The sequence below is a fragment of the Danio aesculapii genome, chromosome 21 (genome assembly GCF_903798145.1).
Source record: "Danio aesculapii chromosome 21, fDanAes4.1, whole genome shotgun sequence".
Classification (NCBI taxonomy): Eukaryota; Metazoa; Chordata; class Actinopteri; order Cypriniformes; family Danionidae; genus Danio; species Danio aesculapii.
In genome coordinates, this window is record NC_079455.1 from 33,951,927 (window position 1) to 33,973,930 (window position 22,004).

A 22,004-nucleotide genomic window follows, 5' to 3' on the forward strand; every position below is an offset into this window, starting at 1 on the left:
GAACAATGTTGTATTTTGATAGTCATTGGCTGCTAAAATGATTTCTATATTTAAGATTGGCAAACAATACTTTTGAAAATTATATTGTTATATTGATATAAAATGATTTTATAATGATATAAAATGATATTATGAAGTGATATTAACCCCTTCAGACCTGAATTGTGTTCCAAGTTTCTGAAAAATGAAAAAGTATGTTTTCACAGTTCCTGAGGCTCCTATAAATGAGGCCAAATTATAATAAAAATTATGTTAAAAATAGCAGTCAAAAAGGACAAATGAGCTAATGTATGGGACAAATTCTGAACCTTCGTCAGTGATGGGTGCCACCCCTCCTTCGGCTATAGGCCTGTAAAACTATTAAGGAGAAAGCCTGAACATGCAAATATAAACTTTACCTCAATATAAAACCAACTTTACCTCATCATCCAAGAAAATGGATATTTTGTAATCTCTGTTTATTATATTCATTTATTCTATTATTATTTTTTATTACATTATTTATTTATGTTTATTTTTAAACCTTGTATTGATGAAATCTAGTCTGGACTGAATGAATTTTGAGCATTATTTAACTTTTTTTGTGATATTTAATTTTCACCAGTATTATTTAAAGCATCAAAGGAGACATTTTACTTGCATTTCAAATGTTTACTACACATATAAAATTGCATTTGTAATTTATAGATTTCTCTTAGCAGGGAAAGATGATGCGCAGGTCCAGAATCAGTGTCCGGCCAAACGTGAAGCCCACAGGCCGAGCGCCGACAGCTTCTCGAGAAGCATCTGCGGAGAATGCTCAGGCTTCCCAGAGTCCCGCTGACTCTGCTCCATCTGAGGGTTCAGAGGTCACAGCTGAAAAACTGAATACTGACCCGTCTATAGCAGCGCCAGAACAAACCAACGAGGAAGCATCTCAGAGCAGCAGCCCTAGTGACCAGTTGGAGGACGCTAAACGTGGAGAGTGAGTCTCACACCTTCAGACTAATAATAGATTGCAATTAATAGATTTGTGAAATTTATTTATTAATTTATGTAAAAATGAAATTTTATTGGATTAAAATTAAATGCGTGTAAAATGTGAATTCTGTTAGGTTCCAAAAATATACTTTTAAACATTTACATAATTCATTCATTTTATTTTTGGCTTAGTCCCTTTATTAATCTGGAATGAACCACCAACTTATCCAGCACATGTTTTACACAGTGGATGCCCTTCCAGCTGCAGCCCATCACTGGGAAACACCCATACACACTCAGTCACACACATGCACTACGGACAATTTAGTTTATTCAATTCACCTATACCGCATGTCTTTGGACTTGTGGGGGTAACTGGAGCACCCGGAGGGAACCCATGCAAACACGGGGAGAACATGCAAACTCCACACAGAAACGCCAACTAACGTAGCCGAAGTTTGAACCGGCGACGTTCTTGCTGTGAGGCGAACGTGCGACCCATTGTGTCACAGTGCAGCCCTTACATATTTTATTGATTTGTTAATTGTTTAATTTCTGTCATAATAAAAGTTATTTCTGTTATAGCTTGTCACATTATAAGAAAAAAGCTACTTAAACATAATCTAAGCTTTAATTTTGACATGCTTCCTAAATTTTTATTTTTGTTTGGCTGCTATATTATTTTATAAAATACATTATTTCTCAGTCTCATGTAGGGCTGCACAATATGTCGTTTTAGCATCATTATTGCAATTCGCAATAGACGCGTCATGTGACTCTGAAGACTGGAGTAATGAAGCTGAAAATTCATCTTTAAAATCACAGTAATAAATGATTAAATTAAATTACGAACTACTTTTGAACAGTTATTTTATAGTGCAACAACATTCCACAATTTTACAATTTGTTCTGTATTTCTGGTGAAATAAATGCAGCCTCTGTGAGCAGGAGAAGTTTATTTTGAAACATTTAAAAATCCTACTGACCCCAAACTTTTGACTGATATGTAGGTAACAGCTATCTGGTCCTGCAGCTAGAAAGCTGGTTGCCTACCCACACCGGGGCTGATAAGCATACGAAGGCGTGGCATATGGGGGAGGCAGTGGTTGTCTATCTGTAGCTGTGTATGTGTTTCTGTTTTGTTTTGTTTTTCTTATTTCTCTAACAAGCTAAATAATCTACCTGTGGAATAAGATTATTTTTCTTTTCCGACTGGCAGATTATTTTGCCTATATTAAGAAAAAACCCACTTAATTTTGACTTATTATTTCTAAAAACAAATCAATATTTTTTTACGTGTCTAGAAAATGCTTCTTGCTTGAAGAATTTTTGGACATTTGTTATAGAAATGAGACAAAAACAGTTTCTTCTGTTTAATTATAATTTAAATTATTCTTTACAAAAGACATTTTGTCTATCTAATGACTAATTCTTTGCTTCACAATAGGGATGCGTCATTTAAAATTTCAACTACCCAGGATTCAGCAAGCACTTCTTTGACATCAGGCCCACCGAGGAGGAAACGCTTCACTGCTTTACCCAACCTGGCCAAACCACGAGCCTCCGCCTCCGCTAGGACTCCGAAATCCCCAATAAAATGTCCTGTAAAACCAGTAACACCCAATGAGCCTGAAAAATCAACCACCAATGCAGAGATACCTGCGCCTGTCCACAATCCCAGGGTTCCTGCAAGACGGAGACCTTCAGGAGGAAGCAGACCAGCCAAAAGTCAACCCATTTCTCCAGAATCACTGCAGAATGACGGAGAGAGTCAAAAACATGGGGCATTACAAGAAGTTGTTGTGCCATTGACCGTCCAGGAAGAAGGCGTTGGGACGATTTCTCCACCTGATACTGTTTCGGATGAAAATGAAAGCCGTCCGACTCCTATTGTGGAAGAGATAGTTGTTCAACAGGAGAGTGGTCCTGGAGCGCCGCTGGACCAAAGCCAAACGGATCTGTTGAAAGAGAAGCTTCAAAAACTGAAGTCACCATCAAAGATCATCAAATCCTTGACAGCTGTGAACGACCCGGCAGACATGATCCGATTAGCGCAGGCTCGGAAACTTCGGGAGCTTTTGAAAAAAGAAATGGTCAAAGACAAGGTGTGTATGAGTTTTGCTTTAGCTTGATTTTTATTTTTTAAAAACTCTTGCTTTGATGTTTTTCACCAAATATTGCTTTCTTAAAGGGATGGTACACCCAAAGATTAAAATTATGTCATTATTTAGTCACCCAACACTTACTGTTTCAAAGCAGTTTTAAGTTTTTTTTTCTTCTTCTGTTGAACCCAAAGGAAGATATTTTAACGAATGTTGGGGGGGAAAAATAGCCATTGACTTCCATAGTATTTTTGGTGTTTACTATGGCTGCTTGAACATTCTTCAGAATATCTTGTTTTGTGAAAAAAACTAATTCATAAAGGTTTAGAACCACTTGATTGTGAGTAAATGGTGAGATAATATTCATTTTTGGGTGAACTATTCATTTAACCCTACTGAAGTGATAAAATATGGATTCTCTTGCAGATCATAGACTACTGTAAGTGTTAAAAAACATCTAAACAATTAGATTTATTTCTTTGTCAAAAGAATTATACTTCTGGTTCGGTGCTAGTTTCGGAAAGTTTTTTTTTTCAAACATCATTCTGGTTGACAACATTAAAGCTTGAACTCCTTATATGGCCGCCTCTAATGGTAGAGCACATAATAGCAAGCACAAGAGCTTGTCCATTAACGCAGTAATTCCCAGATGAGGAGGTCACTACAGGCCTGCACGGGACTTGCTGGAGAATGGCTTCAAAGAACTGTATTTTTGGTTGAATATCACAGACCTCAAGCATTTGACTCTGTGTTTGGCTTTTACCAGAGAAAATCACAAAGCTGTGTCTTTCTCTTATATGTATTCCAAAAACTGAAGAATGTTTTGAGAAAATATAGATGCAGTAATAAACTGTAGGTGTGCAAGATTAATATGAGATTGGGAAAAATGAGCATAAAAACCACTCTTTAAAACATTGGTATTGTGATGCCTAATAATGAATATATTATAACTGTCATCAGTAGTTTACAAACAAATAAAAATGGAGTTTTACTGAAACATGTCATGTAACTATAAATATTAGTTCCAGAGAATTTCCAAGTGTTTTTTTTTTATAGTTCTCAGCATTTAAGGTGTGCTCTATATTTTTCACTATAAAACCTACATCATTTTAGTCCAAACACTGCCATCTAGTTTTAAAATGATTAATGCTAACTAAAATTTGCCAAAGAATTATTAATAATATGGATTAATATATAACATCTATAAGTTTTTTTAGTTTGACTGTGAGGCTGCATTTGTTTGATTTAAAAAACAACTGTGAAATATTATCACTATTTAAAAGTTGTTTTTAATTTTAATATATTTAATTGTGTATTTATTTATGCACCTCTGTATTTTTAGCTTACTCCAGTCTTCATTGTTGCATGCTTTTTCAGAAACCCTAATTTACTGATTTAGTGCATAACATTTATTATTAATGTTTAAAACAGTTTTTTACTAATGTTTAATGTTTTTGTGGAGTGCTTGAGTGTTTAAATTGGGATTTATTAATGTATTAATTTATTTGTAATTTAATTTAAGAAAATAAACCCCAAACTTTTAAATTGTAATGGTTATTTTAATATATGTAAATTTAAACTCCCATAAAATTCCAATCGTACTTTGTTGCCTACTTACATGAAGTTTTGTGCTCGGCTTCTTTCTGAATGATTTTAATTCGCTAAACTTATCCTCTACTACCCTTATCTAGGAAGACAAGAAGAAGCCCAAGATGGGACTTAAAGAACGCAAAGCACCTAAAGATCACACCAAAATGACCATGAGAGACCTGATCTATTACCTACCCGTCTCCAACCCAATGAAGTATGGGCCTTTCTTGACTCCTCTGTTTGTTGTACAAGTGCTTGTGATATTAATATTGGATTGGTGATGTCCAACTTTATTGACTTTTTTGGTAGTTTCCTATGGATTATATTGGACACTGTCTTGTTTTTGTACAGGTCTTTTACAGAAGAGGAGCAGAAAGCATCTGAGACAGTATTAGATGACTCTCCTACACCAATGTAAGCTTGAATATTTATATAAAGTTATTTTAATGTCATCCGTTGTTGATTAATAGTTTGATTTTATTTTGATCTTTTCTATCCTCATTCGACTTTTGTAGTCTTCTTGTGTTCCATTTATTTATTGAAATGTCTATAGTTTTTAATAATTTTTTGTATTGGTTTTAGTAGTATTCGTTTAAAGTTTTAAAAACCAAATGAGAAATATTTCCTGGTTAACTAGTTTTTTCAGAATAGTTTTAACACATAATTTTTATTTATGTATTATAAGTTTTTAAATGCTTATTTTTTTCTATCAGCTTAAATTTTTGTGAACAAAATTCTTTTAGATTATTGGTTTTGAATTTAGTTAAAGGGATAATATTTGATTGTTTTATTTTATTAGAAGATTTTTTAACTTGGTGATTCATTAGAATTTAAGCGAATGTCTACTTTGAGTAAAAAAAATCAGATGCGGGTAATGAGAAATTATTACCTGTGGGTCTTGATGATACATTGAGGTCTTATAAAGCAAAGCAACCAGTATTAGATGACTCTGAATGTTTATATAAAGTTATTTTTAATACCACTGGGGTTTTCATTGTTGATTAATTAAGTTTAATTATCTTGTGTGCTGTTTACTGATTTAAATGTCTATAGTTTTTAATAATTTTAATGCTTTTTTTGTTTTGTTTTAACAATACCATACGCAGTACAAAATTATACAGAATAAGAAAATTGCAAACTGTCTTAGTTTTCATATTTTCCCACTATCTCCTCAAAATAAAATAAAATTGCTTTTATTACTTAAAAACAAGCACATCAAAATAAAAAAAAACTGAAGCTAGGTTACCAATGAATGAGTAAATAAAAAAAAAAAATAATAATAATAAATAAATATAAATATATAATATATAATATATATATTTTTTTTTACCCAAATGAAAATGAGAAATGTTAAATTATTTCCTTGTTAACTAGCAATAACAAAATACACAACAAAATTACATTTTTTAAAGTTAACCATTAACCAAAGTAACCAATAGGCTTCTTTAAGATTCAAAAAACATATATAGGCAACCTTAAAACACCGGTGAATTTAATACCCTTGGCTCCAGATGATACGCTGAGGAGGTCTAATAAATCAGGCTCTGCAAAAAACTAAATATTATTTATAAATGATCCTCGGTTTCTCCCAGAGGCTGATTTCCTGCATAAGACCTTAATGTATCATCAAGAGAAGTTCTATTTAATGCACAGGTTTTCATCTATCACAAAAAGCAACAAGAAAGTCCTGTGTTAAACCTCTTGTTTCTCTTCAGTTCTTCTAATACTCCAGATCCTCCAGCCGTTGAGGAGCCGGTGGCAGAAGATGCTGATCCCGAGGAAGACGAAGAGAGAACAGAAGAAGCTCAGGCGGAGGATAAAGAGCCTCTGCTGGTGCCCAGAGTGAAGGTGGCGGAGGATGGATCTCTGATTATTGACGAGGAGAGGTCAGTAGTGCTTTGTTTATCCTGATTTGATGCTCAGAAGTGGAGTGCAGAATATGGATGTCCAATATGAGGATATACAGTTAAAGGCATCATTATTAGCCCTCATGTGATACTTTTTTAAAACTTTCCCAAATGATGTTTAACAGAGCATAGCATTTTTCACAGTGTTTCTTATAATATTTTTTTTTTTCTGGAGAAAACTAAATATTTCGGCTAGAATAGAAGCAATATTTAATTTTTTAAAAACCATTTAAGGTCAGTATTATCAGCCCTCTGAAACAATATTTATTTTTGATTGCCTACTGAACAAACCACTGTTATACAATGACTTTCCTAATTACCCTTACTTGCCCAGTGCTTCCCACAGGTTAAAAGTATACTTGCGGTGGTGGTTGGATTGAAACACACCTTTTACCCACAGCACATAAATAGTAAATTGTATGCAACAAACAAAACATAGTTCCATTTTTAACACCATTTTTATTATTATCTGTTTTATACTTTTTTTTCAATGCGTTAAAATAAGAAAAACAAATCCACTGTTTCTCTTTTATGCTATACAGTAGCCATGTGCACCCACTGACAAGTAAAATTGCCTCTCTCTTTCTCTCATTCAAGTTCAGGTTGCTTTATTGGCATGCCATTTTGTACAGTATTGCCAAAGCTTTTAGATGTATAAAATATGTGATATATCGACATCAAATTAATAAAATGTACAGCAAATGAAAAATAAAATGACAGGACAAAGGAATAAAAACAGATAATATCTCTTAAAATTATATTAATTACAAGAATAAAATGTATTTAAATAAGACAAATGAGTTAATAACCCATTACTGATGGTGTACAAATATTCTGCAGCCAATTTAGATGTCATTTCGTACACTCCGAGTATTTAGTAAAGGTTTTCGGAGTCATTTAGATTAAAGAATTAAATATTGAATGTCTCTCTCGCGGCTGTGCGCATAAAATTAATGGCAGCTTAGAAAACGAAAGCAAAACCAAATCCTGGACATTTTAGTACATTTAGAAATGCCGGCTGGATGCAAAAACGTCTTTGTGTGTCTGCCGAGCACTTGAGTGTTGACAGTTCTTGCACAGACAGAATGAGCAGTATGAAACGGGTAAAGGAGAGAAGATTTTCCACTGCTTAATCGCTCAAGATGTTTGTTTATATTTGGCAGATTCAAAAAAGTGTAAAAGGATGATAACAACAGTAAAAAAAATATGACATAAAATATACTTGGACGGCCGTTAATATACCTGGGTGGCCCGCCCAAGTAAAGTCTATTGCTGCGTCCCAATTCACATACTTATACTACACCCTAAAAGTATGTACTTTGAAAAGTAAAAGTAAAACACACTTTTGAGTGTATGCAAGAGTATGCAAGTACATACTTTTGAGTGTATGCAAGAGTATGCAAGTACATACTTTTGAGTCTATGCAAGAGTATGCAAGTACATACTTTTGAGTGTATGCAAGCTTTTGGGACATGGTACTTCCTCGTTAACAGATCGTTGTGTTGCTTAGTTACGAGCCATGTCAATCATCCACACATCATCCACATTTCTTTCATATTTAATTCCCTACCTTATTGGAGAAGCAGCAGCAGCAGGTTAATCTCCCATTCACGAGTCTTTCATGCAGAGAAATCTCCTCAGGTGTTTGGATAATTCTGCATTCAGACGTTAATGTCCAAACACGTCTTTATATAAGTTTATTATTGTTGTTGCAGATGAAATATGAGACAGATAACGCGATTAAAACATGTTCCAGTTGGCTAGATATTAATTAACAGTCATACAAACATCTTTACCGAAGCCTCTCTACTTGACGTTTGGTCTCGCGCATCCATCATGTTTGTAGTTTGTTTACACTTTTCACCCGCGTTTGTAGTTCTAAATTGTGGGCAACATCAGCGGTTAGAGTATGGACGCTTCTACACTTCGAGTTTTTACCAGAAATAGTAAAACATACAGGAAACTTTGGCATACTCTTTTCAACATACTACAGTTTGGGACATACTAATTTAACTTTCAAATACTATTTAGGACGGATAGTATGCGAATTGGGACGCAGCATATGTGTGGGAAGCACTGTTACCTAATTAAGCTGTTTAAGCCATTAAATTTTCCTTCAAGCTGAATACTAGTATCTTAAAAATATCTGGTAAAATATTGTGTAGTCACAATGGCAAATATATAAGAAATCAGTGATTAGAAATGAGTTATTAAAACTACTACATTTAGAAATGTGTTAAAAAATCAGCTTTCCGTTAAACAGAAATTAAAGAAAAATAAACACGGGGCTAATAATACAGCAGGGCTAATAATTCTAACTTCAGCTGTACATGTATATTGTTATCAGGGTGTGAGATGAGTAATATCACGATATGAGATTTTTGTTATTTTGCTCAGAACTTATAATACAAAATTCTTCTTGAATTCTGTTGTGTAGTTTAACAGTGCAGGTATTGAGAGCTAATGGGCCCAATCCAGCAGAAGACAGAGATCCCATATTTGAACGCGGCTCCACCACCACCTACTCCAGCTTTAGGAAAGGCACCTACACCAAACCCTGGTCCAACGGAGGTCAGAAGTCAAACACAAAACACCTCTTAATCCATAGTGAGTCGTATGTTTCATTTATTTTGTCTGTGTTTCAGAAACTGAGATGTTTTTCCTGGCCATCAGCATGGTTGGGACTGATTTCTCCATGATCGGCCAACTCTTTCCACACCGAGCTCGATTGGAGATCAAGGTGATCATTGTATCATTGTGTTTCCTGCTCTAAACACTGGATGGCTTGATAGAGTAGAGGATTTTTGCCATCTACACTGTTGTTGAAAAAATGTGGAGATTAAGGAAAAGCCGTAAGTGCTCACCAAGGTTCATTTAATAATAAAAAATCATATCTGTGACCATGGACCACAAAACCAGTAAGTTTAATTAGAAAAATCGAAATAGTGAGAAAATCACTTTAAAGTTGTCCCAATTCAGTTCTTAGAAATGCATATTACTAAATAAAATTAGAGTTTTATATATTTACAGTAGGAAATTGACACATTTCTTCATGAAATATGATCTTCTTTCTATACCCTAATGATTTTTGGCATAAAATATAAGTAAATAATTTTGACCCAACCAATATATTTTGGGGTATTGCTAAGAAATTACTCATGCAACATGAAGCCGTGGTCACACTTGCACTTTTCGCCCCATAGACTTCCATTCACATGCACTCGAATACGACAGACCGGAAATGCAAGCTCGTGCGGCAACTTTTGCTGTTCGCTGCATTGCAAAGTTCAAGCTTTGTGAACTTTGACCTGTGAAATCGCATCACGTGACTGCTTGAGACCAATGGAAGATCAAAACAAATGTAAATCACCAATATCAATCACCAATCAATCACTCGCTTTTTTTAATGTCTAATCAACTTGTTTAATCCCACACCTTTTCACAGCGCCGTACGATGAATCTTGCATGCTCAAACTCTAGTGTGACCGCAGCATAAGACTTATTTTAAACATGTTAGCATATTATAAAAAATGAAAGCTATTTTTTAAGCAGCTGTTACTCCAGTGTATGGTACTAATAAATTGTTTATTAATAACTCTTAGAAAGTTTTCTTATTAATATTGATGTAAAAACGGTTGTGCTGCTTGCAACCTTTTTTGTAATTGCTCATTGTCACTGGTTACTTTATGTTGGTTACAAGTGAACATTGCTGATTATTGTCTTAAATCTCTGTAAATAAATCATTTGTGCATAAAATACAACACAAGCTTATTTTCAGATGTCTTAATCCATGTTATTCTGTTCTCTTATTTCCCCAGAACAAGTTCAAGAAAGAGGAGAAAAATAATGCATGGAGAATAGATAAAGCTTTCAGTAAGTCAATGTTTTTAGCAATGTGCAACCAATATACAGTTGAAGATAAAATGACTAGCTCTCCTGTGAAATTTTGATGAACTTTTCAATATTTCCCAAGTGCTGTTTAACAGAGAGATCTCTGTTCAACACATTTTTAAAAACAGTTTTAATAACTAATTTCTATACCTAATTTCTTTTGTCTTAGTCGTAATGACAGTACATAATATATTACTAGTTATTTTGCAAGATACTAGTATTTAACTTTAAGTTCAATTCAATTCATTTTTATTTCTATAGTGGTTTTACAATGTAGATTGTGTCAAAGCAGCTTCACATAGAAGATTATAGTTAATTGAAACAGTGTCAGTCAAGTTTTCAGTGTTGAAGTAAAGTTTAGTGTGGTTTGATTTACAATTATGGCTAAAATAATTATGTTTATAATTTGTCCTATTTTCAAGCAGCCCTAGTTTATGGTAGTAGTTTGTCATACCTCAAAAGTGCAATTTGAAGTCGGCGCCAATAGCCTAGTGGTTAATGTGTCGACACATAGCACCCAGGTGCTCGCAGTGACCTGAGTTCGATTCCCGGCTCGAGGTCCTTTGCCGATCCTTCCTGTATCTCTGCTCCCCTGTCCTGTCAATAAAGGTAAAAACCCCTAAAAAAAGTGCATATTAAAGACTGAATTGACAACAGGGGTTTTTCTGTATAAAAAAAGTTGTTAAGGGAGCTAATATTTACCCTAAAACAAATGTATTCCAGCCAAACTAAAAGAAATGAGTTGTTCTGTTAAACGTTACTAGAGAAATATTTGAAAAAGTTTTTAAAAAGGGCAGTGGAATAGAAAATGTACATAACTAAATAGATGTGTGTGATGTCGATCCATTAATTTATTTTCATTATTTATATTAGTCTATTACAAGCAGTAACAATATTTTGTTGTGAGCGGAGGTGTGCTTTTGTTTAGGTGCACTGGCTGGTTTAGGCCTGTAATGGATAAATATATTGAATGTTTTTGGATTCTCAAGACACTTTTTTGTTTGTTTTTGTCATACTTCACAATTTCAGCTCACATATTGTTAAAATAACAATTACAGTATTATCTATCACACATGCCAAGCATTAAGATGCTTTTCACTTAGTAAATCTAAGTGTGTTTTCAGAGGAGAAGCGACGTTTGGATCTAGATTTCTTCAAAAAGTTAATGGAACAGATCCAAAACGACGAGGAAGAGAAAAAGAACAAAAGCAAAGCACTTTTCAAGTTGGCAAAAGCACAAAGGAAAGCGAGAGGTCAGTTTTTTTCTTGTTGTTCGTTGAGTTTCTTTGACAAGCTGTTACAAACACTTAAACGGCTTTTTTTGTGATCAACCTTTTATTGTTTTCAGAGATAAACAAAAATGACATCTTATGAGACACATTCAAAGAGAAAAGTACAACAGACACATTATTATTAACTTGATTCAATAGGAGAAAGGGAAAATGTATATAAATAATAATAATAATAATAATAATAATAATAATAATAATATATATATATATATATATATATATATATATATATATATATATATATATATATATATATATATATATATATATATATATAATCAAATAATAATAAAACTGTTTTCTGATCCAGTGGTTAAAAGAAAGGAAATGGACTCTTCAGAGGATTCAGATAGCGATGTGGTGGCAGGAGAAAAGGAGAATGAAGATCTTTCAAATGATGGCGGAGGTGTTGTCACTCCAAAGAGACGCAGGGGACGAGCTGTGAAAAATACAGACAGGGGTATAAAGAGGACATATGGAGAGGGTATGCTTTTAATGTATTTTTTCATTTTAAGGGGACCTATTATGCTTGTTTTTACAAGATGTAACATAAGTCTGTCATGTCCCTTTAGTGTGTATGTGAAGTTTTAGCTCAAAGTACTCCACAAATAATGTTTTAGAACTCTTTGAAACTGACCCTTTTAGGCTTTGATCCTAATTGTTGCTATTTTGGTGACTGTCGCTTTAAATTCAAACGAGATTGTGCTCTTTTCAAAAGAGGGCGGAGTTACAAATGCCTGTGTGTCAGCATAGTGGCAGATACAAAAACAAGACTTATGTCCTATGCTAATGTGGGAGAGATTGTCATTAATGGGTGGGACTTTTCCCCTCTGATGACACGTACAAAGGGAGAATGTCAATCTAAGTGTTTCTGCAGATTGTTTTTATCAAGTGTAATTATAGAAAAATAAAATGAATATATTTTTACCATTACAAGCTGGTTATATTCACAGACTGTTGCCAAACAACTGTTTAAAGCCCTTGTGATTTTTGCTGAATAGATCACCAATTTTTGTTTTATATCTTGCATGCTGTTTGTATTTTGTAATATAATTGTAAGTATTTTATATTATTGATTGCTAATTTCAATTATTCAGTAGATAACCCTGAGGACTGTGAAAATGTTACTTCAGACACTCAGTCACCGGATGACAGGTAAGAAATTTTATATATATATATATATCATTAGAAATTTAAAGATATCTCACTCATGTGCGTTTATTATTGTTTTCATATTACAAGTGATGAAAACTATAATTCAGATGTTTTGGGTTAAGTCTTTTGTTTTCACCAAATAATATTTTTTGTGCTCAGAAATACAGTAAAATTATTAATACCATAATCATCATTCTATCATTCTCAATATGCTGATTTGCTGCTGAAACATTTAATTAATATAAATTATAAATGTTCAAATAGTTAAAAAGTGCCGCTTTAGTATTTTAAGTAAAAAAAAAAAAAAAAAAGAATACCTTTTCAAGGTTATTTGATTAATAGAAAGTGTAAATGAACAGCATTTAATTCAATTGGTTACATTTGACATAATTATTTAATTTAATTTTGATTAACAATGTAAAAGTCTTTATACTTTTTTCAGGTTTATTTGATTAATAGAAAGTGTAAATGAACAGCATTTAATTTAATTGGTTACATTTTACATAATTATTTAATTTAATTTGATTAACAATGTAAAAGTCTTTATACTTTTTTCAGGTTTATTTGATTAATAGAAAAGGAAAAACATTTAATTATATTGATTACATTTTACATTGTTATTTAATTTAAATTTATTAACAATGTAAAAGACTTTATATATTTTTTCAGGATTATTCGATTTATTAGAAAGCTAAAAAGATCAGCATTTAATTGAATTGATTACATTTTACATGGATATTTAATTTAATAAACATTGTAAAAGTTATTCTACTTTTTTATCATTATTTGATTAATATAAAGATAAAAGGAAAATCATTTAATTTATTACAATTCACATTGTTATATAATTTAACTAACAATGTAAATGGCTTTATGCTTTTTTCAGGATTATTTGATTATTAGAAAGTTAAAAAGATCAGTATTTAATTGAATTGATTACATTTTACATTGTTGTTTAATTTAATTAACAATCTAAAAGTCTTTACTGTCGCTCAAGTTATCAAATTAATTATTTTGCATACATGAAAAGTATTAAATCTTATTAACATTAAACGTACGTTTTATTTCTGCACAGCATAGACAGTTTATTATACTACATGACCTTTTGTGGGCTCAAAATGAAAGATTTTCTGGCAGGTTAAAGGACTCAGACTCATCAGAGAACATAAACAAGAGTCCTTCAATTAAACCTGCTCAGCTGAAGGGTCGACCTCAGAAAATGATCCCGAACATCAGCCGCAGATGGGGCGATCGACGGCCCAAAAACAACATCCAGGAAGACAAAACTTCAGCTGAAGATCCTCTCAAGGTAATGTTTTCAACTGTTTGATACAAGATCTACAGCAGCAAGGGACAGAAGATTCTGTTTAATCCACTATAATCAATTTTTATAGGTGCCTTCCGCCTCAAAAGAAGAGAAAGAGAAGAAACAGCCTTTAGCTATCATTGATCTGATTGATTTAGACGAAGAACCGGACCTGAGTGCTGTGCAAGAACAGATATTCAATAAACCAACCAGGTAAGCATAGGAATCTTCAGTTATACATGTTTTTGCTTTGTTTATATAGTGCTATAGGATTGTTTGATAATGTGAAATGTTTTTGGTTTAGTATTCATTCATTCATTTTCTTTACGGCTTAATCTCTTTATTAATCTGGTGTCGCCACAGCGGACTGAACCGCAAACTTATCCAGCATATGTTTTTTACGCAGTGGATGCTCTTCCAGTGAATTTGATTAGGATTTTTATTTATCTTATTTTCCGGAAATTGAGTCACACTGAGTCGAAACCACATTGTTGAGAGAAAAACAAAACACATACTGTACGTTCTTGGTGTATGCATTGGAGTATAAGCCCCCATTTATCAATTTATTTAGAAAAAGGAAAAATATCCTAGGTGTCACAGTGGCGCAGTGATTAACACCATCGCCTCACAGCAAGTTGGCATTTCTGTGTGGAGTTTGCATGGTCTCCTCGTGTTGGCGTGGGTTTTCTCCAGGTGCTCTCATTTCCCCCACAGTCCAAAGACATGCGCTATAGGTGGATTGAATAAACTAAATTGGCCATAGTGTATGCTTGTGAATGAGTGTAAGGATGTTTCCCAGTACTGGGTTACAGCTGGAATGGCATCCACTGTGTAAAACATATACTGGATAAGTTGGCGGTTCATTCCGCTGTGGCGACCCCTGATTAATAAAAGGACTAAGCCGAAATTAATGAATGAATGAAAAAAACAGTAGTCCTAAATAAAATGAAGCATTTACAAACATAAAACTCTGCATCAATTACTATACATTTAGCAGTGAAATTAAACATGTCAAGCCTGAAAACATTTATTTAATGTAAGATTAAAATTCTCAGTGTGTGAGAAAGGTACTACATGAATACTCACATGTCCCTGTGTGCATTCTGCATCATGTAAATCACATTGGAATATAAGTTGCAGCATGTTTTGGGAGATAAAATACATGTTTCAGGTTTATTTGGGTTCTGAAATTAGTTTTTGATAATATTAGCTAACAGTAACAACTATACTGTGCCGATGCTTTTTGTAATTGTACTTTTTGTAATTGATTTTTTTTTTCTAATGCTGATTTTGTATTTTTATTTTTTTTATTTTTATAATTTTAATTTAATTTTATTATAGATTATCATTATTATTTATTACCAGTTATTCTGTGGTCTGGTTTTCAGTTTTACTTGTCATACTAATTAGTATCCATCTTTAATTTAGGTCAGGAAGGATCCCCAAGCTCTCTCAGCATGTGATACAGGCAGCGGCAGAGGAGGAGGAGGAAGATGAGGAAGAGCTCTCTGATCACCCTACCTCTTCCAAAGTTTGTGTTCAAGCACCGGGCCGTAGGGCTAAAATAAAACCAGGCCCCAGACTAAAACAGGGCATGCAGAGGAGAGGGAAATCTAGACTGGTGACTTTACTGGCCTCTGGGGCTGAAGATGATGATGATGATGAGAGAGAGGAAGCAGAGGGTTGCATCCTGAGCCAGGAGGACTTTCCTTCAAACCTTGAAGAGGAAAACCAGGCATTTGTGCCAATGAGTCTACGACCTCAAGCACATTTTCATTCAGAAGTGGTAGAAACCATGGAAGAGGTGTGTTTATTTGTTTATTTATTTATTTATTTATTACATCATATTAAGAAGTCATCAGGGTTTCCTTCATCACATATTATTACCGTGAAGACTCCCAATGTATTCACTTATTCATACAGTTAAAAATGGTTAACCCTCCTCTGAAATTGTATTTGTATAAGTGACGTTTAACAGAGCAACGTGACGTTTAACAGAGCAACAGAATTTTTACAGTATTTCCTTTGGTTTTTTTCCGTTTGGCTGAAATATAATTCAAATATACATATATATATATATATATATATATATATATATATATATATATATATATATATATATATATATATATATATATATATATATACATATATACATATGTTTTTCCCTGCATCATTTCATTTTATTTCGCATAGCTTAATTTGTAAACGAATTAGATTTGTTTTCATTGCATATATGGATTTCTTTGGTTGTCACCAACATCTGGTCAACAGCACCTTTAGAAAAATGTTGTCTTAGAAAAATGTGTTAAATACTTATCTCCCCGCTGTATGCTTAAATGGTACTGAGTGGCCTACATCCATGTACTAAATTTGCTATCCATGTTTCTGAGCAAAGCGATGTTCAGTCTTGCTTCATAATTTTCCATCCAAATTCATTTCTGCATGTCATGTCCAAGCATTCATTGCCCTTCCTTTTTCTGTTACTCGTTCCCATTGGCTCCCAGCTGGACATTTCAGTGAATGTGCCTGATATCTTGAGCGCGTCCCACAATGCTTTGTGCCCCGAGTCTGCATGTGAGCAGGCCGTATTTCCTGCTGGTGCTGTCCCATATGAACATCAGTTGGACCTTCTCGTTGTAAGTCTCCCCATCATCGGTTGTGGCTTTTTCACATCTGACGCTACCTCTTCACTGTCCATAAACACTGACTTATCACTTAATTTCTTTTTAATTTCTTTATTTGCACTTGATGTCAGCTGCAGTGAACATAAATCTAGTTGTATTTGATGAGATGGAACTAATTTGTGTCTCGTTTTGTAGGATGTCATTGAGTTTCTTGACCCAGAACACATGGAAGGTGAGGAGAAACTCTCAGGCTTTCTTTTAACTTGCAGAAACTTCAGAAACGAATGAATTTGAGTGTCTAATATGTTTATATCCAGCGATCATATAATGTCATATAGTCATTTCTGGTATTCAATAAAATGTTATATGAATAAGTTAAACCGGTGTTTCTCAACCACGTTCTTGAAGGACCACCAGTTCTGCACATTTTCCATGTCTCCATAACCAAACACATCTGATTCCGATCATCAGCTTGTTAACAGAGACTAAAAGACCTGTAATGGGTGTGGCAGACAAAAGAGACATCCAAAACATGCAGCGTTGGTGGTCCTCCAGCAACATGGTTGAGAAACAGTGGGTTAAACTGTAATACTTATTATGCATGCAAACAATTGTATTACATGTAGATATATGAATACCACTGGGTGTCTGGGGGGGGGGGGGTCGTAAAAAGTCTTAAGGTCTTAAATTTAAAACTCAAATTTTAGGCTTTAAAAGTTTTGAATTCACTGAAATTTTGTGTTGTAAGTTGTAGCTTAAATCATTTTAAATTTGGCAAACATTCATCCAATTGTGAACAGTCCATCTCATTAAAACGATTAACAAAAGTTACATTTATTATCTCTGTTTACCAATATGATTTAATTATCTTCCTTACGATGATATTTGTTTTTTAAATACCATGTATTTTTAGATACCTGGGGAGAACACTGACCTGGACAGTGTTTTTTATATTTTAAAGATATGTTATGTTGAAAAAATGCATGTATACAACCAGAGTTTGCTTGTTTTTTTAAAGTTTATGGCTCAGAAATAATTTCAATTTATTTTAATTCAACAAGTAAAAATGTTTTCCACTGGCCCTTAGAAACTAATCTGGAATCAAAGTCTGAAATTTTATTCATAATTTTCTTAAAAAGGTCTTAAAATGTCTTAAATTTGACTTGGTGTAACCTGCAGAAATGCTGTACCAGATTTTACCGGGCTTAACTGCAAAAATTATGTCAGTGCAAATAAAGTGGGAAACTTCACATTGGCAACATATGTCATTAAATTTTTATTAGCGAGCTTGTAATTTCTAAATCTAGGACCAAAAGCGAAAGTGAAAAAAAGTATGCAATTTGTAGTGGTCCAATGCTCCCATCTACTAATTATTACTGTTTACTAATTAATAATAAAAAACAAACAATAGTCCATTTCTCTCTTTGGACCTAAAAAAAGGTTTTTGATTTTAAACAAGTAATAATTTTACTCTGAAAATAAACGACAGAACAATAAATAAATAAATAATAATAAGAATAAATAAAAAAATAGTATTTGTCTAATGTAAATCTAAGCTGTATATTAGCTAAGTATTTAACTGTTGTTATCATCTGTGTTTATACATACATAATCATTTTAATAATTTGCAATAATTCGTCTAACGCATCTTTTGTTTACATTGCACTGGAAGCCGCTACAGTGTGAGATGTTTTTAACTGGGTTCACCTGAAAGACGCGAGCCTTCCTTATATGCCTCCATTGGAAATAATGAACTTGCATGCGTAAAAGATGCAATATGTGAACAGCCCGCAGCTGCTAAGTGTCTCAGCTATAGTTAATCCAGAGTGAGAATTTGCAGAATAAGGTCAATAAAACAAATGTCTCTGCAAAATCCTGAAGGGACTAATAAATGAAGATTGTGTGCATACTTTACGGTTGGATAAGGGTTTGGTTTACTTTTTTGGTCTCACTTTATCTTAAGTGTCCTTAACTAATATGTACTAAAAAAAATAATTCATACTTATTGTGTAAATACATGTTTTTACATTGTATTTATGCTCTATTAATTACCTGCTTGTAATTACATCTGTAATTATATTTATAATTACACTGTTGACAATTTCCTAAACTTTAACCCACTCTTAAACCTACCTATACCACCAAACCTGTTCCTAACCCGACCCGTATCTGAAATTAATATCATGTTCTTAAATACATAATGAACATATTAAGTACATTGTGTTTATATATTGAAGTAAGTAAATAGTAGTTAATATAAAGTGGGAGCAGTTTTTTCTGCACTGTAATAAGTAATAGTGTAATATATATCAAAGACTCTATATAATAAAGTGGTTCTAAATCTATAAATGTGTAATGATCCTACAATAAACTCTAAAATTTTATTTATTCTCTGAAGATAAAAAACACTTATTATTAAAACTTTATTCACAATATTTTTAGCACCCACTCCTGCATGTAAAGTAAATATTTTACTCAAAATCAAAATTCTGATTCGTCTTTCAGTATGTAAAGAGATCAACAATGAAGCAGCTCAGACTCTTCTGACCATCGGCAACTCTGCTCAGATGATCCAGACCTCAGAAATCCCCTGCTTGAGTAAGAAAACATCACAGTTCAACCCCACTTCTTGAATCCAAATCATCCCTTTCCTTATTATCAAATTAGAACACTGATTAATAAAAATAATCTTTCTCAGGTGGACATGACATTATGCATGAAGAAATCGCTCATGAGGAAGTCATCACAGAAACAGCCATCATGTCCGATCCTTCTATAAGCTGCCATTCAGAGATGAGAAGTGATGTTGAACTTTCAAACTGTGAAACTCAAATCCCAGAACCTCCCATTTCAATAGAGGAACCAATCAAATCACAGAATTCAGAGTCTCATCCTGATCCCGTTCAGCAAGACTCGCATGATCTGGCATCTACTTTTGTTCCTCCTCCAACAAGAGGCCGTTTCGCCAAACCCAAACCCAATATAGGTCTGAAAAGCAGACGAGCTCCTCAGCAGCAGTTCAGTTCAGAACTTTCTGCAGATTCTGTGGAGAACTTAAAGGGGGGTCTGTCTTCAACAGAACAGGATAAAAATGAAACTCTATCCACGCAAGAAGTTTCAGATGAACTGTCAGACTCCTCAAACATCCATCCTGAGGTCCAGCAGCCCGATTCAGCATCTGGTAGAAATGAAGATGCTCCTGAGAGACTGACTGAAGAGGATGGTGGATCTGTTGTCTCATTGAAGAGAAATGATGAAGACAAGATCACAGAGGAAAAGATAAAAGATGAAGATGCAAAATCACATCCAGTGCTTATTAATAGGTATTAAAAATCTTTTTGAAATCTTTTCGTTTTGTTTTATATATATCTGGATTGATTCTGAGATTTTTAAAATGTAAGGCTATTTTCTCTTGAATTAATTCTGAGCTTTTTAACAGCAGATAGTGCTCTATGCTAGCTTTTTTAACCATACACCCAAATGCTTAGAGGAAGAGTCATTGCAAGTTGTCTATTATTTCATGAGATTAACTTAAACACCGCAAACTAAGAACTCTTGTAATTAGCCTCAATCAGTGTTAATCCTGTCAGTGTAAATGGCTTGAAGGTCTGCTGCATCAGTAATGTGACTTAATGCGCGTGCTTTGAATCGCTTATCTAACTAACAAACAGCAAAATGTAGTGGATTACAAAAAATGTTTTTCATGTTGGTTAGTTTTTATCTATTTGACTGCATTTTAATCACATCTTTTTTCATCAACAATAATGCACTGTTCATTCATTAGATGAGTTGATCTGAGCATGTGCAGTTGAAGTTGTCAGTCACATTACTAACACAGAGAAACTGTCAAAATTCTCTTTGCGTCAAGTTTTAGGTAACAAACATTTTTTGTCCTTATTTTCACTGATGAAATTGCCTTAAATAGTTTCTAACTTTATTAATAATTAATTTAGGGTCAAGTGGTATTTGTAAGAAATTGGGTGCAAGCAGAGTATGGCTGTTTGTAAAGCATACAGGGCCATCTGGTGTTAAAAACGAGCCTAGAGCACCATCTGCCAATTAAAACTGCTCAGAATCAATTCAAGAGAGAATTGAGACGCATTTTGAAAAACACAGAATCAAACTCTTGAATGATTTTTTGCCACATCTCTAAATTGTATGCATCACTTGGGTCGAATTGAATCTGAATGTGTTCAGATGCAATTAACACACAATTATGCTTTCAATAGCAGTGGTTCAGATTCCATTTTGTGAGACTGATATTTATGTATGCATCTGAAATGTTAGTATTGTGCATGTAAACATTGTCTGTATGCTGTGTGTTTCAGTGAGAATGAGTCTCAGAGCACACTAGACGAGGCTCCTAAACCTGTCAGGAGGAACAGGGGACCCAAGCCTAAACCAAACCTGACTCAGCCATCCAGAAAAAAACACACACAAACACAACTCGACACTCACAACAGGCACAACACGTCAGTCACAACAGGTATGACAATTCAGACACACACACACACACTCTGTTATCTAAAGCATGAAATAACTCGAAACAAGTATCTCATATATATATATATATATATATATATATATATATATATATATATATATATATATATATACATATACATATATGCATTTTTTTTTCATGTTTTAAGTTTACTACTTGTGAAAGCATAATAGGCACGTTAGCAAAATTATGCTAGCAGAAAAACTGAAAACCTTCAAAATTCAAGCTTTTATACATTCTTCGGTCACACTTTTATTTGATGGTCCGTTTGTTGAATTTAAGTTACATTGCATCTACATGCCAACTTTTTCTCATTAGATTATAAGCAGGGCTTGACATTAACACCCGCTAACCTGCCAAGTGCGGGTAGATTTCAGCGGTGGCGGGTAAGACAGACACTCCCACTAGCCACTTTGGCTGGTTGAAAATAATTTTCCCGGATAATAATTCTTAAAATCATGGTTCGACAGTAAGGATGGTCCAATATGAATGCAAAGGCGATCTTAGAATTGAGAAGCAACACGACTGACTAAAATAATTGTGTTCGCTTGAGCAGTAGAAAGATAAATACCGAATGAGAGGATAATCACTCGCACTAACAGCTGAGGTGATGCGCACGACTGTTTAAAACACCTGCGCGCTCCCGTTTCCTTGCGTGAAGCAACTATGT

The 22,004-nt window shown here is 33.7% G+C and overlaps 1 protein-coding gene across 6 annotated transcripts in view; it reads left to right on the forward strand.

The window, feature by feature from the left end:
* Positions 1-22,004, forward strand: part of zgc:162472 (uncharacterized protein LOC553495 homolog) — a 31,643-nt gene that overhangs the window by 1,210 nt on the left and 8,429 nt on the right. For 2 of the 6 annotated variants that reach the window (XM_056446416.1, XM_056446420.1), the window contains exons 2-20: positions 699-964; positions 2,408-3,065; positions 4,754-4,866; positions 5,004-5,066; positions 6,368-6,538; positions 8,997-9,130; positions 9,205-9,299; positions 10,378-10,432; positions 11,575-11,703; positions 12,053-12,226; positions 12,840-12,897; positions 14,035-14,206; positions 14,292-14,416; positions 15,632-16,007; positions 16,711-16,842; positions 17,026-17,062; positions 19,336-19,428; positions 19,529-20,153; positions 21,159-21,316. In XM_056446416.1, coding sequence (XP_056302391.1) covers positions 708-964; positions 2,408-3,065; positions 4,754-4,866; positions 5,004-5,066; positions 6,368-6,538; positions 8,997-9,130; positions 9,205-9,299; positions 10,378-10,432; positions 11,575-11,703; positions 12,053-12,226; positions 12,840-12,897; positions 14,035-14,206; positions 14,292-14,416; positions 15,632-16,007; positions 16,711-16,842; positions 17,026-17,062; positions 19,336-19,428; positions 19,529-20,153; positions 21,159-21,316 — 3,625 coding nt within the window. In that variant the 5' untranslated portion in view covers positions 699-707. Of the gene's footprint in view, positions 1-687; positions 965-2,407; positions 3,066-4,753; positions 4,867-5,003; positions 5,067-6,367; positions 6,539-8,996; positions 9,131-9,204; positions 9,300-10,377; positions 10,433-11,574; positions 11,704-12,052; positions 12,227-12,839; positions 12,898-14,034; positions 14,207-14,291; positions 14,417-15,631; positions 16,008-16,710; positions 16,843-17,025; positions 17,063-19,335; positions 19,429-19,528; positions 20,154-21,158; positions 21,317-22,004 lie in introns of all 6 variants that reach the window. The other 4 variants (XM_056446421.1, XM_056446417.1, XM_056446419.1 and 1 more) reach the window with 4 other exon arrangements.